The sequence below is a fragment of the Hylaeus anthracinus genome, unplaced genomic scaffold (genome assembly GCF_026225885.1).
Source record: "Hylaeus anthracinus isolate JK02 unplaced genomic scaffold, UHH_iyHylAnth1.0_haploid 11982, whole genome shotgun sequence".
In the NCBI taxonomy this organism is placed as follows: Eukaryota; Metazoa; Arthropoda; class Insecta; order Hymenoptera; family Colletidae; genus Hylaeus; species Hylaeus anthracinus.
Genome location: NW_026534330.1, coordinates 12,018,167 through 12,035,614, shown reverse-complemented (window position 1 = coordinate 12,035,614; position 17,448 = coordinate 12,018,167). Strand labels below are relative to the sequence as shown.

Here is a 17,448-nt window from a genome sequence, read left to right as displayed (position 1 = left end):
AAATCCGAAGAGCTTTATTTTTCTTATTCTAAAAATCTGTAAAACTTTTATTTCTTTTTTTTTTCGCAACGCACGGTTATTTCCCATAATCCTCCACCTGATTTCACCTTCCAATTGTCTAGTCCGCCTTAATTTAATTGCGTCTGCGAGTATCGCGGCTCGCGTATCGCTCTTGTTCCGCACAAATTGGCTCGCAACATCCCCCGTGCCATTTTACTTCCTCAATTTCATCGTCTCGACTCTTTCTCAAGCGGATCTTACTGCGTTTCGAGCTGTCTCTGCTCCTCGTTGCTTTACTGCCGGTCTCCCGTTTGCTGGAAGCTGGTCTCGAACTCGCGGACCTTTTATTGCCCGTCTGCTTGCGCCTCGTCGACTTTAAGCTTCCTTTTCCCTTGGGTGTCTTTGATCTCGGAACACGGCCACGACTTTCCTGCGGAACAGTTACGTTTGGATAAAAAATTAACGTCGAATCGACCCGCTGTTTGCATTTTTGCGTGCCTCTACAGCCTGCAATCATTCTAATGATCAGTGTTTACTGCTAGTGGAGGCTCGGAATCGTTGTTACTTTGTATTAATCCCTTGGTTCGTTGTAGCCGTAATAAATAGCCGTGATAGACGTAATAAAACTTGGTCAAATGTGGTTGGATATAGTGCTATAGGCTTTGAAGCATTGTTACTTTATTTTAATTTCTAGTTTGGTTATAGTTGAGTGATGGACACAATAAAAATTAGTCAAATATGATTAATCTCTTCTCGTCCTTGGTTACATATGTGGACGTTTAGTTTCTTATAATTACTGTCAGTAATAAAAGGAACAAAAATTTAATAATAACAAAAAAAATCGTTCCTGAAGAGATATATAGTTCTATAAACTTTGAACCATTGTTATTTTAATCTCTACTTGCAGTCGAGAGATACACATAATAAAACTTGGTCGAATGTGGTTGAACATGATTCTAACTTTTCTTTGTCTACGTTGTGACATCCGTTCGGTAAATTGAGCTCGTCTGAGCAAAGCTCTCGCCCTCTTTCCTGGCAAGACGGCTTCCAGATACATCTTCTGGTCCTCGTCGTCGAGTAAATCGTATTCAGACAACGACATTCCGTCGATATCCCGGATTCTCTCTGCACGATCCATCGTCTTCTCTGTTGCGAAGATGAAGATGCATTTTCTATACTCCTCGTATTAAAATTGATATCGCTTTACCGTAATCCAGACGAAGTTCGTCGACTTTGCGGTTGTAATCAGCCAGGGAGTTCAGGAAGGTAACGAAAAGGAAGTACTCAGCGTGGCCCACGGTTTTCAATAGGAGGATCAGGTTTTCGACGATGCTGATGCGCAAGAAGTTGCTCTCTAAGCTCTGCAGGACGAATCCTCGTTTGAAATCTCCCGCGGATAATCTGTGGAACGCGAATGGAGCAAGAGTGAAATCTAACGCTTGAAAATTCAGGAAAATGCTAAGAAGGAATGGACATGACCGATTTCAGCTTCGAACCCGTCAATCGTACCGTTCCACGAGGACTTCAGCAAATAGTTCAGTCCCCATTCCAAGGAACGATGGGTCCTTCCTGCTCCTGGCACTTCTGTCGCCAGTCCTCGCGCTGACTTTATCCCTTGGCGATTCCCTGACTTGACCAACTATCCTCTCCAGCTGCGATATGGCCTGAACCTTGTACTCGTATCTGCTCAAAGGATCCAACGTTTCCAGCGTCTCAGAGGCGGGAATTTTATTGAATTCGATCGAAGGATCAGGCTCCGTCGGAAGTCGAAGAAGGATGGCTTCTTTTTGGACATTCAGACGTTTCTCCTCGGTTTCAGGAGATTTTTGAACCTCTCCTTTTCTCTGTTTCCTGGTAGAGCTCTTGGAAGATTTCTCGCTCGCAGACGATTTCGTCCCCCCGTGACCTCTTCTTCCCTTCCTCGTATCATCGGAATCGATCTCGTCGGTCCTGAGGACAGTCTGGGCAGCCAGACGCTCCCTAATGGACGAGAATCTTCGATGAGTTATGAAAATGAAATTATTATCGACCTGGACCATCATTTCTCTCGTTCCCATTAACGATCGGCTCTAAGTAAACACTCTGGATGGTTTAAAATGAACTGTCGTTTATAAAGTATCGCAGGAAATAGAATTGGGGATCATGGATCATACTTGTGCCTCTCGTGAGCGTCTATGTAGTTTTGGTAAGCGTCGTCGATGGCTTGTCGTAGCCTGATCGAAGAGGAACTGTCACCTAGAGCAATGGCTTCCATGATGGCTTTGTCGATGGATAATACGGGAACGTTTAGGACCCTTGCACTTCTGCATGCTGTTTCTTGGTATTCTAAAATATTCACTTGGTTCACTTTAAATATTCCCATTCGAAACTCCAGTATTCATTGTTGATAATTAATTAAAAATTAATACACGTCTACACGAAGAATATGCACGTTTCTACCATGTTTCGTTTGTCAAATAACACACGCTATATAATAACCTATATTAATTATTAGGCTGCGGAAGTTTATGCACGATAACTATGTAACATGCATATGCAAAATATGCATGAAAAATATGCAAAATATGCACGAAAACTTTGAATAAAATTTAGTATAACAAGTAATATATTAGAATATTCGCTATGTACACATATATAAAATACTTTTCATAATTATTCTGGTATATTATAATTCACATGACAATAAATTGTATGCATTTTTTCCAAGTTTAATGGTGTTAGTTGGTGGCGTTTGTCTGTAAAAATTAATTTACACGCGGAGAACGATCGCTCTACGTCACACGAAGTAATCGGTGCGTATTTAAATTTAGAATAACATTGTTCCGGCACACTTATTGGTCCTTGAATGCCCTCGTTATTTAAAATATTAGAAATTTTCGATAATGTAGAAAATCCTACTGTAGAAAATCCTTCTTTTACATTTTTTTCTAATCTTTTCACCGCAATCACCAGGAATACTTTTTAGATATATTATACTATTCATATGTTCCTCTGTTTCACATGAATTACCAGTTTTTTCAATTTTCCTGTTATGTGTGCCGGTATGTATGTGTTGGTTTAAATGCGATTTCCTTTCACACTTCACATTTTTATTCCAAATTTTGCAATGAATGCTTCTGTCATCGTTATCATTATTGTCGTTATCGTTAATAACAAAATTGGAATCGTTTTTTATCCAATTTAGCATTAATGCTTTTCTACTTTTTTTAACTTTTGGCATTTTTAGAGAATTAAAAGACACTTAAATATATTCACTTCTTCACAGAGATCATATTAACTGCGATAATTGAAGTGAAGTATTCGAATTCGAAATACAAACTGTCACACCTAACGGTCGATTAGCAACACAAGGTTACAGAAATATGGTATCATATGGGCTGTATTGGTGTAAACACTACACAATTATGATACGAAAGTATGGCGATAGACGAAACTAATTTGTCGAAATAGATATTTCACATAAGCACGATAAATAACATATGCAATAATATATTGCATATGTTAAAACATAAATATGCAAAATATGTAACATAAAAAATATATTTTTATAGCACTCCAATTTCAAAACAAATTTCTGTCTACGTCCCATTCTTTTAACTATTTCCTATAAAAATATGCATTTGCATAAACTTCCGCAGTCTATTAATTATAAATAACTAGAACTGAGATTTATTTTTGACTACTGTAATTCAAGTTTAGCAATGGGAGTGTTGCTTATCTGTTATTCCATACTTGAAATTTGTATGCAGGACTTTCGCTCGTCTCTTGCATGGTTACTTGTTTAACACTGTTACCGTGAGTTAATCTTGAGTCGTGAATGGGCGTACGTATAATATTACTATAAAGTACCAGTGAAAGGAGCTCCGTGGAAAATAATGCAGACTTTTCTCTCCGGCCTCGCAGGATCCGGAAGATTGTTCGACGGAGCGGATTTCCGCTCGATACTCTCGAAAAGTTCTCTCACTGGGTCCCTCGTTTTATTCAGGAAGTATGGAGTGTCGTCCAGACTATCCGCGTAACCTTAAACCAGGGAAGTATATCTGCTGTACGTTTCTGTTCATGGTTTACGTTTAAACGAACACTGACACTGCCTCGGAAAGTAAATAGTAGCGAAACACAAATAAAATTAGCGGCACAAGTTCATCTTTATCTCGAGATAGAAGCCTCTTCGCTTCGATGAACAATGTTTAACACTACACGTTACTGTGACACTTACGTCTCTTAGTTTCGAGCTGAACTTCGTCTTGTTTATCCACGAATTCGATTGATTTAGTTGGAGATGTACCGTCGAGGAGGTCGTTGTAAAAATTTATCAAATGCTGTGGCAGGGGTTCCCCAGGCTTCCTGAGGGGCAGGAGGAGTTCCTCGACTTCGTAATAATCCAAGAGCGTGTTTATGACTTGATCTTCCGCCTGAAAGGAACTTAAAAAGCGTCGTTTTTTTCTCAGGGTTCGTGGAATCCTTCATTTGTTAGTTAATGCTAAAATTACCGAAGGCAAAGAGTATCTGTTATATATACGGGGTGAGTCAGATAAACTGTTACAGAGCGATAATGGTCGTAGATACAAAAAAATCTTACAGGAAAAAATTTTGAAGATTCGAAGAGGCCTATTTAATATGATTGCTATTTTTTTGGTCTAGATGCTGAGGCTGTATCAAGAACCATGGGATTTTTTGTACACGTTATGAAAGCTGACATTGAGACAAATTTAGCAGTTTAGCTGCCTTTACCCTAATATGCTACTATATATTTTATACTAGACCAAAGGCAGATAATTTATCAGTACAATTTTCCTTAATCCTACTTCAAGTTAATGGTGCCCGTTACTTGTCTAGATGGTGCCAGAAAAATTCCACTGGATAATCGCAGCTGTTCTCAACCGTGAAAATTGCGTCCTGGATCTCAGTAAATGGCACTACCGGCAAGAATCGAACGACTGGATCGATGACGTTCAGGCTCTTCTCGACACCGTGCCCTGTCAAAGCGACTACCAGCGTCTCCAAGCTCATTCTCACGAGTATTTCTAATTTCGCTTCCGCGTGACACTGAAAGAAACAGGACTTTTCTGTTTATCTTTATCTGACTACACTTGCACTTCCATTTCGAGTATGTAACTTCGTAGTTTCTTTATTACCGATCTTCGAGGCGCGAAGCACACGCGAATTACTTCCGAGCGACCCGGTGGGCAACGATTCGACTCGTATTGCACGTGAAACGAGCATTCCTCTTGCTTCTTACGTGCACGTGACACTTTTGCTTCCCACTCGCAATCGACCAATCCTCTACAAAGTAAAGCGTAATGATACAATAAAAATGTAAACATAAGCGAGGTAAGAATGTAAGTTTTTCCCTTAAAAAGTTGAATCGTCACGAAGAAGAGTAAATGAGATGAAAAGTTAGATTGGAGCGGTAATGATAGAAAGTATTGAATATTACTCGTTTTTTATCAGGATGTTCATGATCAAGCACTCCCCCACGAGGACGTCACGAAAGTCCAAGGATTTGATGTTCGACGTGACGAAGGGGTAGGTCACTGTTCCTTTTATGGTCACAGGGATCGTGCATCCGTGTATCACCTGAAACACCTATACCTATAGAATACCTATAGAAACATTGCCTTTCGAGTAAAACGATTTCTGTTCGATACTCCAAAGGCAAACAATTCTTCTTTTCCCTCGAGCACTATTAAAAGCGACTCGAGAAAACTTGTTTTGTCGTACAATGGAATCCGCTAGTCACCTCTATGTAAATGGCGTGCACGACTCGCGTGATTCTCTCTTTATAGATCTCTCGACTCGGATGCCATGTTACGCGAAGAACAGCGCAATCGCCGGCCATTAACTTCGCGTGTTTCTCGAATTGCACCGAGATGCCAGATTTCGCTAGGGCGTTCTTCTTCTTCAATTTTTTCATTCGCATTTCCACGTTCCAAGGGCCGTAGTTAATTATCATGGCGGAGCAATGAGCGGAAAGTTCCACGATCACGTGCCCCATATCTGCAGAGAACATTTCCTTCCTTGCATTACTAAATAAGGCTAAATAATTTTCCCCGAATCAATTTCAGAGAACGGTAAATTGCGGACTTGCAGTCGAAGACTGTTGTAGACGTCGGAGTACCCATAACAATGTTCTTGGCAAATAATTCGCGATCCTTTCAAGCGTAAAGCTCACTTTAAGGAATCGAATAAATTTATGTGCCACTCGAGGAGACATTTCGAAGAAAGGTAGAACGGCTTGGAGATTTGTTACTTAAGAGAGCGTAGATTTGGACGTACCGATAACATACTCGGAAGAAAAGAGATGAAGAATCGGTTCTTTTTTGCGAGTTTCCTTGCGCTGCATCAAGATGTATGAATTCGAGTCGACGAATCTCTTTGCCAAATGTCTCTCCACAGACATTTCTATGTCCACGATCCTTGGTAATAGCTCGTCGTAGGAAACGATGCTCCATTCCTCGGCTCGAAGCGTGCACGTTAACATGAGTAAGCGCAACGAACAATTTGCAGCGTAATACTTACGGTATAACAGTAAATGCAGGATCATCTATTTAAATGAATTTGTATTACCTGTTAATATTTCAATGTCCTTCGAGTGCAAGTCTTCCTTCCTCTTAGTCGACTCGCATAGTTTTGGAACAGTCTCCAGTTTCTATGTAGCAAAATATTTGCAGAATTGTATAAATTTGTAGAAGGACGGAAGGACTGGATTTCTTACGTCAACGATGAACTCGGTGGTCAGTGATTGGATGGCAGAGTACTCCAATTCGATAGAATGGTCCTGGTGCATGCTTCCTCGCGAAATACAGGGAAAAACTTGAGGGAAACTTCCAAAAGCTTTCACTGTTATTGTCACAGGCATTAAGTGGCCAATCTGAAAAGTGTGAAATATTAGGGTAAACCTAAAGTTCGTGCGTTCTTTTACGTTGTTCAGTTTGTACAATTTTTTTGGTCATTAAAATTACTTTATATACAAGTGTTATATATCATTTCGTAGCTCTTTCATATTTAATTATCAGCTACACTAATTTATTGATCGTTTAATTTTTGTTCGTTTTAGTGAAACCATGGAAAATTTTGAAATTCGAGTATTTTTACGTCGCTACTGGAAGCAAGAGTTTAAAACTACTGAAGCAGCAAAGAAAATATTATATTCGGTAGTTTTAAACTCTTGCTTCCAGTAGCGACGTAAAAATACTCGAATTTCAAAATTTTCCATGATTTTACTAAAACAAACAAAAATTAAACGATCAATAAATTAGTGTAGCTGATAATTAACTATGAAAGAGCTTTTCAAAAGCTACGAAATGATACATAACATTTGCATATAAAGTAATTTTAATGATTTCAAAAAATTGCACAAACTGAAACAACGTAAATAAACGTACGAACTTTAGGTTCACCCTAATACATTTTAATAGGCGATCGTAAAGTGGTGTAACTCCTTAACCCTTACAGATCTGAATTACTTTTTTTTCTCGTACTTACGTAGTTTAATTTTTGGAGTTAACTTGAACTAAAATTAGTATGGAAAAAATAAAAAAAAACAACAATATTGTAGTTTTTAAAGAAAAATCGGTCTTTCTTAATTTGCACGAATAAGGACATTCGCCCTAAACGATAATGTCGGTAATATACATGTTAGTCCTATGTGTCCTCAATTGTGGACGCCAGGACTGAAAAGTTTAATAAAATGCAAGAGTGACGTAAGAAAGTTAGCGGAATACAAAAATTCTTGCAAGGAATGCAATTTTAGTTTTAAAATTTAGGGAAATTCCACGTTTCGAGTTCGAATTCGCAAGAATCCAGCGACACGGATGCGTACCTCTAGTTGAAATTGGTGTTCGATGGGGCCAAGGATCGTCGAGCGATGCTCCACGTTGAATTCCACGAATGACTGAGCGTCCACGGATCCCGCGTTTGGCTCGACTTTCAGCGGATTTATATCGAAACGATCGATCCCATCGTCGACATCGGATACCGAATCCGTTATTTTATATTCGAACGCTACTCCACTTTGGTTTCGTAAGGTGAAACTCCTCCGGCCGGATTCCATAAATAGCTGCAAACGAATGCTTCCCTTAGCAGCGTTTCTCAAATTGCGAAGTGCAATTATTTATTAAGAGAAAACGAAATATAGGCGAGATATAAATATACTCTTTTTATATAAAACATTTAATAGTCACGAAGAAGTGTAAGCGAGATAAAAAGTATAGATTGGAGCGGTGAGAAGAGATAGCGAGAGGAAGAAATGGAGTAAAAAGTGTTCCGTGATTGGAATCGTTTCGGGAAGCGTCTCTGGAAGGTTATGCAATTCGCGATGGATTTCGATTGGTTACCTGTTGGCCGAAATCGATCACGCGAGTGTCTATCGAAAATTGGATGGCGTCTGCACGCGCTAGTATCTGAATTTCTTCGGTGGGGCCGCGGAGGATTTTGCAAATGGCCGTGGCTTTCACGCTGAGAGGTTTGAAACCGTGAAATCCTATATAAACGTGTTGCACGGTGAATGGAAGCACGGTGCCCTCGGTTGGAATGATTTCTAGCATCTGGCGAAAGCTCTTTATTAATACTTACAAAGTCCTAGAGAAATACACATAAATATGCAATCTTATCCTTTGCACTCCAAGCAATTGGGCTATATGTAGGTAGTCAACTCCAAGACCATTTTTCTTAGATTTCTGAGTTATGGAATGACCACTCTTTGCAGTTTTTTAAATTATACGATTTCTTTTTAAATCTTACATTTTTATAAACCAAACATAATCGTGCACAAATAATAATAGTTTAATGGAAATGTTGTCCTTCATTTGATTATTTATATGAAGTTGTTTGAAACAAATAATGAAGAACTAACGTAGTTTTTAACGCTATTGCTTAAAAACATTGATCCTATAACTAATTGAATTTAGACACCCATCGCTTATTGAAACTTATTGTTAGTGATGAATTGTGTCTAACATAGGAGTAGAACTTCTTCAAGTGCCTGGGAAGTTCAGGTGACTTTAAGAGTGCAAAGGGTTAAATTTCTAATGCTCCAGTCATTGTAAAATTTGCAGACTTATTAAAGAATAGAATTTGTTACAACCGATGAAATTAATAGTTCAACCTCATTGATGAAATGATTTCTTCGAGGCTCGCATCTCATGATCTCGAACGCAGCGAGATCCGTCTCCTCTTCAAAGTACTCGCTAACCATTGGCAGTAAAAATTCTCTCACTTCTTCGTTGGTCACCGAGCAATTCTCTCGCAAATTTTCATTCACATCGTCTAATACATTCTCTGATTCGAGCTTCTGCGGGTGGGTCACCGAAACAAGCGCTGGAACAGAGCAGATGCTGTGCAATAGGATCTCTAATTAGAAGTTCAGAAGTCAGGTAATTAGTAGTCGAAGTAATCGAGACTCCATTGTATTTTTATATGGATGTTTCATGTTTCTATTTTAGTCGTCCAACCTGGTTTTTATTTTTATAGTAACCTAACAGAATGTCATCTCATTAAGTATCTTCTCCTTCTGAGGAATAATTCATTCAGGTTATTACGGTGTTTAATGGTAAATAAAGGTGAAGGTTAATTCTTGAGAGTGTTTTTCAGGGGATGCTGTCTAGATTAGAATTACTAATGAATTTTAACGAGCATTACAATTTGTAGGTGGCGGTATTGACTGAAGTGGCCCGTCTCTGCTTCCATCTTGCCTGTCGCTTATGTAAATATCCTCGTTTGTAGCAGCCGGCACAGAAACATCAGGAATTACTGATTCCCCGTGGCTTGGTGATTGCAACATGCATCCCTGCGAACGCACGATGCTTCAATTAAATCTCGAGCCCTCCAAATCTTATTTTAATTAACGACCTCGTGCATTAAACATTCGAACGAAGGTACAAGAGAGCAAGGAAACGCACGTTGTAAACATTTATCTGGTACCCTTGTGTAAACAAAAAACATCCAAACGAATAAAAGTTATTCTCGTCGACAAACACAGCGCGCAGCAATTAAAACAGTTGCACGACCGACTCTATTTTCAATTAGCGAGAAACGCTAGTAAACATTCTGACGAGAAGCTCGACGACGATTAAACTTACTGGCGCGGCCGATTTTGGAACTTACGCAATCGCTATGCGTGTCGCGTTCTATCTCGATGGAATCCTCCGACCACAGGAATTTGTACACGACCGATACGGGCCCATTATTGGTCAACGTCAATATTTTCTCGACACTCGAGCCAAGTTCGCAATTAACAGCGAAATCCCTGGGATCCAGGACCAAATTCGGCAAATTAACGAAACCCCTGCACTCGATTTTGTCCTGGAATAAATCGTTTATCACCTGTTCAATCGGATTTTCGCGAAAAAAATTTGCAAATTTCCTTTAATCACGCCGATTGCAGCGAGCTTTGAATTTCTTTCTTTGGCGATTGCTGGTTTCAGGATATGGGAAGTTGGATATATACACTTTTAACACGTTGATTGCCATGTCGTTCATTTATGAGTGACAGTGATAACAAAAATTAATTTTGGGAGTTAAGCATCAAAGAAAATGAATTTAATTGAAATTCGTGAATTCTGACGAAGTTACAATAATATTGGGTCGTTTGGAAAGTATGTGTCGATTTTTGATAGGTGGTACAGGTCTAAATATATCGGATTGGTTGAAAATAAATAAAATGTATTCATCCCTTTAAAAACTCAAATGTGTCTTTGAGTTTTTTTTTTTTAAATCACCACGATCTTTCTGAACAACCCAATAGATATCACGATGAATGCTTGATTATTTAGTCTTCAATAGTATAAATAATATTTAATTCTAGCAGAGATTTTCGATAATATTAGATGGGCTGGAAAGTAATGTCGTTTCTAATCTCGATACTTATTTATCACTCATCAGCTCATTGATTTTTTTCAATCTGGCATTGAAAATTTCCACACTAGATGGCAAAAGGTTCTTAATAACTAGGACGATTACATAATTGATCAAATATAAAAACGCCTTATAAATTTATTTGTTTGAATTTAATGTAAAAGGAACGACATTACTTTCTGGCCTCCCTAATATTTGTCTGGCAGTCGACGTGTTAAATAAAGTCTATTGATAGGTACAAGAACAAAGCTGAGAGTTACGTGGCGTGGGAAGAGATAAAACAACAAGGGAAACTTCGAGGATACGCGGATCGAGATGGAGTCGAAGTAGCACGCGGCTGAAATCACTATAGATCGCGAAAGTAGTATCATCGAATTGTCAAGAAAGTTTGAAGCGACCGAGTGGAACCTCGGTGCTCTCCGCCGAATCGAGAGATCCAATTTACTCGATTAGGATGTTCGTCGTATTCAAACTGAATCGTTCCAGCGTAGCTTCGCGAATAGAGATCGTTTCCCTCGATGTCGAAAGAGAAGTACACACGGATCGTCGTAGTGGCTTCGTCGATTAAAACGATCCTCATGTTTTGCACGTGCTCATTCGCATTGGTCACCAAGCGAAACGGTGATTTGACAGAAAGTTGCACGTTCAGGTTCAGCTTCGAGCGATTTGTTACTAACAATTCGTCTAAGGAAACATGTTATTATCGAGCTTAATCGATCGGGTAAAGACAATCCTTTAGGATCGATATATTAATTATATTAATGGAAATTAATCAGAGTTATTTTGCACTCTGTGGTTCGATATTAAAGCTTGAACTATTCGAACCTGTCAGCTGCAATCTATCACCATCTGGACAGACGTCAGCGCGAAACGATAATTCACGTTTGTTGAACAAAACTTGTGGCTCGGTCAGAGTCACTTTGAAAGTGGAAGTGCCGATTAGTTCGCGTCTTCCAATTCCTTGTATCTGTCCAAAAATGTGCCAGTCCTCTAGGAGACACTCGTTCCTATCGGCAAACATATTATTTTCATTCGACTGAATAAAATACGTGTTTACCTAGAGTAGATATAAATTCATGTTACCAAAAATAAAATAAATGAAAGGATTAACAATGTAAGCGTGGTTTAATTTTAACGTTGAACCCAAAGACCTGCTTTTCTGTTTTTTAATTTTTAATGTTGTTTGTCTCTTATTCGAAGAGTTTCGTTATTTATGCTTAATATTATACTCACTCCTCCCACAGGAGTTCGCATCGCACCTCCCTCGTTTCTCCAGGGGGAACTTCCAGTATCAGAGGTTGAATATGAAACTTCGAGCTACGCGAAAACATTTACTCAACGTAAATAACGGAAGCGTTTGGTTTTAACGACCAGGAAAAGTGATATGTTTCGCTCACGTTTGTCCCTGGACGGTCAGACTCCTGCTGAGCTGTATTTCCTGTTTGGTCGACCAAATTATCTGGTACTGATAACTTCCGTGGTTCGTTAGCGTTATCTTTCTACGTATCTTTTGGTGGCTGTGGGATAAGAATGCAAAAATAATAATAAATCGCATGATAAACTCTGAAGCACAAATTACAAAAATTGTCAGCTTTGTTGACTCGCATTAAAGAGAATTGATTTCCGACAACGACGAATTTATTTTATTTTTTTTCGCTGCTCTTCGAGTTGTACGTTGATAAAAATAGACTGTCAGCTTTTAATAGCACGTGAAACGATTGGTTTCAAAGGGCTTGGAAATTATAGTCGATTCAAACCTGAAAAGGAGACCCAAGTCGTAAATGGGGAATATTTGTGGGTCGAAAACGACGCTGCAGCCGACCCCTATCGTCCTCAAATCTACAGTAACGGTTCGACTGTTAACGATTTGTAAGACGACCCTGTCATTATACTTCCCCGCGTCACGAAGGTATAATTTGACTTCGATCTTCATCGATTCGTTCGGTTTAAGGTCGACTGCCTCTGGCCTAACGCTCCACGGTGACTTCCTTTTGTGCTTAGAATAAAATTCAAATAAATATTACTCGTCTATTTTAAACAATCAACATTCCCTACGACTAAGTTGTCTTTGAAGTTAAGAAACTTAGCTTCGTAACTTCCGAAAGTATCGCGTTTCCAAATAGTCAATTTATTATTTCGCAATTTCATTAAACTTCAGGAGAAGTTTATGCTGCGTCGACGAAGCATTCTACGTACCATGGCTGCCTTGAAGTGAGCTGGTATCGGTGAATCGTTGATCACTAGCAAGTCCATTACCTGTTCCTCGAGAACTCGGACCTCGCCAAAGTCCAAAGCAGAGGGTTCTGTGGAAATGGTTGGTCCTTGGCCAATGTACGTGATGACGCAGGCCACGCATGGAGATTCTTCGCCCATTGTTAACATACTGACATGAAACGCGTAGGAATATATTTCATTATGCTTGCGAAAAGATTCGTACTTTATTTTGTTATGCCATTCGATGAGCAGTCTTTTCAACTGTATTATTGAACAAAAAAATAGTGTACATCTTTATTCAAATTTGTAACAAGCCGATAATTCGATCATTTATTATGATTGCGAGAAGACTCACGTCTTATTTGGTTGTATCATTCAACGACTAGTACGGTCAAATTTATAATCTTTTAAAAAAACATAGTGTAAATCATTTTCAAAATTCATAACAATCTTTTAACTTGATCATTTTTATTAGTTTCACCTCAATGTAACTGTCTGTGTGCCTAAGACTCTCGTGATGATAGTTACATTGACAGTTTTCGATTGATGCGCTTTGATGAGTCCTTGGTGAGTTGACAGGGAGTAAACCACTGGAGTGTCTTCTGTCACCTGGATTTTTTAAATTAACAAACAAATCAGGAAACCCATTGATTCCTATGGGTTACAAACAAAAATAATTATTTCATCTACTGGTTGAGGCAGCAAGTAGAAGAATCCATCTAGGTCAGACGCGTTCACCACTTCGAAGGACTTCACACAAGGGAAATTGACGAAGCAGGATCGATTAATGATCTCTGGTGGCGAGATCGATATCTGAGCCACGCTGCCACAGAATTTCAGTGGCAACGTCACCGAATCCGAATCAGAGTCCCACATGTCGACTTCGAGGGTCGTGTGACCCTCGCGAGCAATGTTGGCAATGTAAACAACCTGAAAATCGTATTAAAAATAGCTCAACACATTTTATTTTCTATTGTAGTCTGTTCTATTTATATTAACCCTTTACACTCGATAGGTGACTCTCAGTCACCATTAGGTTTCGCGCAGCAAATCTACAATATCTAATGTTTCTTTAGGTTTAATTTCTTTGGAGCTAGAAGTGTCAATAACATGATTGTCGGCGAGGTAAAGGTGACCCTATTCCCAAATCTAGATAGCTTAGAATTCATGGCAATAGAATGCTAAGAAACATCTCGAGTTGCTAGTAGATATCAGAAAAAAGGCCTCGAGTGCAGAGGGTTAATCAAAAGGCTTGCGATAATAAGGACCTTTATTTACCGTCTTTTGACTTTCATCTTCAGAACTTAACTTACTTTAATTTTGAGAAAGCCCTGATCAGCAACGACCCCTGACTCAGGGGTAACGATGAATTCACGAGGATCAGAAGGGAAACTGGGCTTCGTCTGAGCTCTTGCGAATTCCTCATGGGTTAGAGGCGTCTGATGTCCGTCGTTGAGCACCACTATACTAAACGCCACAGGCACCAGGGACAGATTATGTAGACACACCTCTTGGCGGCTGTTGAAGCCTGAAACTCGATAAATCTTTAAATAACTGCTGCAGATATAGACAAAACTCGCAGCCAGTAAAATCAACAATTAAATTTTCAAGCAGAAATATTAGGTCGTCTCAACAATTCATGCCATTTACTCTTCTGGTACTCAAATTAATATGCGAAACATACCCTTAAGTGTTATAAAAAAAGGTAATCTCTCTCGTTTCACAATATTTTCCCACCTTTCTGACATAGTCATTACACCGTCACTGTAAAATTTCTACTGTTTTATTTATTAAATATCGACACAGTCTGCGGCACGAACTTATTGTACAGAGAACTATTCAATTCTAAATATTTTACATGAAACGAATCATACCTAAGGGCGTTGTCCCAAAGTCGAGAATCTCCTTGTCGAAGTGCAAAGTTGGGCATATGATGGAACCTCTGAAATACAAGAAATAAACGTTTATATTCCTTCAATGTAATTGTTTCATTCGTAGGTTCCAAAGATGATTCAAAGTCAGACGCAATAAGCAGTTCGGGTTTGGGGATTAGCAAATATTGCTGCTAAGCAACGTACTTGATATGCATGCTGAGTACTTCGAGACTCTCCCTGACGACGAAGTCCACCCTTTCGACGAAATCGCCCTTGCGGTTCGAGGAGAACGTCAGATTGAAAGATTTATGCTCGTCGGGGTTTAACGAGAGACTGGGAGGTGAAACTTCGATAGATCCACCGAAGTCTGTTTGTTTTGGTTTGTAAACGAGTGTGCCAGGTATGTGACCCTTGTTGGCGACTATTATCTGCCATCGCCGTGATTGTCAGCGACAATTGTTACTTCAAAGTGTGGTAGATTTATTATGGAAATAAAATATACCTCGTAGTTGTGCACTGAACACAGATATACGTTGGACAAGTCAAGACTGATGACGTTTAAACGGAAAAATGGCCCTCTGCCTATTCCAAGCAGGCTGCCATGAAACAACAAATTTTTGTTTAAATAAAACGAAGTGAAAATATGGCTAAAAAATGAGATATTCGAGGATTATATTAAAACTAAGAAATGGAGGGTACTAAGAAATTTATGTTACGAGAAATAGTATCTTCTAAGGGAATCGGATATAAAAATAGTACGCCTGAAATAATCCGAGGAAAAGAGGTCGTGGGTATTTATTATTTTTACCAGTTAAGGTTCGCCGATGTAAAGATATCACTGATTTAGAGATGGCTGCTTTATTAGCTCCCTTATCAAAGGCACCACCAGTAACAGAAATTGACATTTCATTACCTCGAAACTTTCGCGTTGCGAACCTCAAAGAATTCCGATAAACGTTATACAGAAGTTCTGAAGTGTCAAGAGCATACGCGAAGCCTTCGAAGAAATTTATTTCAGTCTGCCGGAAATTGAAATTTCTCACCTCAATGGTATTCTATCTTCGCGACCAGTTACTTCCAGGAACGCCGTGCTGGTTATTTCGCCGACTTCCATCGCGCGAAACAAAACTGTGACGTCGATAGACGACTGTGGCCAAATCTCGCCAGCCTGTAAGCGAGTGTTCGAGGGAACACATTCCCAATTAAAACGTTCGACTAGTTGGGCGCTCGTTAGACACCTGAAACATACCTCGGGTGCGAGCATGAAGCACATGTGATTATACTGGAAAGTTTCCTTCTTCAGCGACTCGAGCTCGTCCGCGAATATTCGTTGACAAACCAGTTGATGAACGTCGGGCTTGCAGATGTTGAAATGCACCAGATCGACGTATTTAACTAACTCTGATTCGTAAACCAACTGAAACATTCGTCTGTATCTGCGAACAAAAATTGTGTAATATTGATCGATGATAAATTCTACCTTTGCTGGAATAAAAACATAATACTAAGTGGTTTTAGGATGTTCTAGGAGCAGAAATTAATTCTCTCCCTTTTCTACTTATGTATTTATGATTCTAGTTTTACTTATTCTTCGTTCTTTCTTTTATTCTGAGATTATCCTTTTATTATGAGATTATTATCCTTCATCTTACTCTTCTCTCCGTTGATCATCGGCGTCCTTGTCCTTGTAAAGCATCCATTTGTATTCGAGGATGTAATCGCTCCTGTTGTGGATCGTCAGGACCTTGCTCCTGGACAATCCCAAGTAAGTCTCTTCCATTCTGACGCTGCTTCTGTCGATGCGAACCGAGCAGTTCTGCGCAGAACATCGGATATCCATTCCAAGTTTCTCTCCTGGTAACAGAAAGCTTCCGGTTGGAACTTTTTTAATTTGTAAAAATGAAATGAACGCTGCGTTCGCGGAGCTTTTAATTGCGATGGGGTGCATTCAGGTCGTGTAACAGTATATTTTCCAGCGGGTAGATGGAAAAATGATCTCAGCTTTTGCAGTGGAAGGTTAAATAAATTCTACTCATAAGAACTTCAATTTTATTTAGCTTTGTGGTAATCTCTGTATCTTCCTTTGGAGATTGCCTTTCCTTGAAGAGTTGGTTGTAATATTACGAAGTAATAGACTACTTTGATTGAAGATTATAATTACAGTGGGTGTAGAAAATATTCGTACACCGATCAATTTCCAAAAAGACTGTGTAAAATTGTAATTTATTAACTTATTTTTTATAAACTATGACATTCTACATATATTCTCGGAAATCTCTAAAATAGATAGATTACATAAAAAATAGCTATTTATGTAAGTTGCGAAATTAACAAGAAAAAAAAAACAATTAATCGATAGAAATGTTGAAGCAATAAGTATTCGCACAACTGTTTAAAAGTACTTTCCTGGAAATCTGATGTTTTCTAATTCGTACGGAACAATAAACTAATGTGTTTACGTTACAAACTCTACTGTAAATGGTTCGTCATAAGAATCGTACAAATA

At 39.0% G+C, this 17,448-nt stretch overlaps 2 protein-coding genes across 2 annotated transcripts; both read right to left on the bottom strand.

Annotated features, from left to right (window-relative positions):
* Nucleotides 1-760: 760 nt before the first annotated feature.
* On the bottom strand, nucleotides 761-5,010 carry LOC128886095 (hydrocephalus-inducing protein homolog). The gene is made up of 7 exons (XM_054140661.1): nucleotides 4,829-5,010; nucleotides 4,217-4,422; nucleotides 3,850-4,020; nucleotides 2,154-2,325; nucleotides 1,510-1,980; nucleotides 1,208-1,401; nucleotides 761-1,146 (listed from the first exon to the last, which is right to left on the bottom strand). The coding sequence occupies exons 1-7, from the start codon at nucleotides 5,008-5,010 to the stop codon at nucleotides 866-868; spliced, it is 1,677 nt and encodes a 558-aa protein (XP_053996636.1). The 3' UTR covers nucleotides 761-865.
* A 423-nt stretch (nucleotides 5,011-5,433) lies between these two features.
* LOC128886283 (hydrocephalus-inducing protein homolog) lies at nucleotides 5,434-13,236 on the bottom strand. The gene is made up of 16 exons (XM_054140993.1): nucleotides 13,051-13,236; nucleotides 12,612-12,850; nucleotides 12,252-12,371; nucleotides 12,088-12,171; nucleotides 11,680-11,861; nucleotides 11,300-11,538; nucleotides 10,105-10,302; nucleotides 9,640-9,787; nucleotides 9,107-9,318; nucleotides 8,337-8,546; nucleotides 7,823-8,059; nucleotides 6,716-6,871; nucleotides 6,568-6,640; nucleotides 6,277-6,459; nucleotides 5,741-5,997; nucleotides 5,434-5,577 (listed from the first exon to the last, which is right to left on the bottom strand). Exons 1-16 carry the CDS (start codon nucleotides 13,234-13,236, stop codon nucleotides 5,434-5,436), a joined length of 2,868 nt encoding a protein of 955 aa, XP_053996968.1.
* Between the last annotated feature and the right edge of the window lie 4,212 nt (nucleotides 13,237-17,448).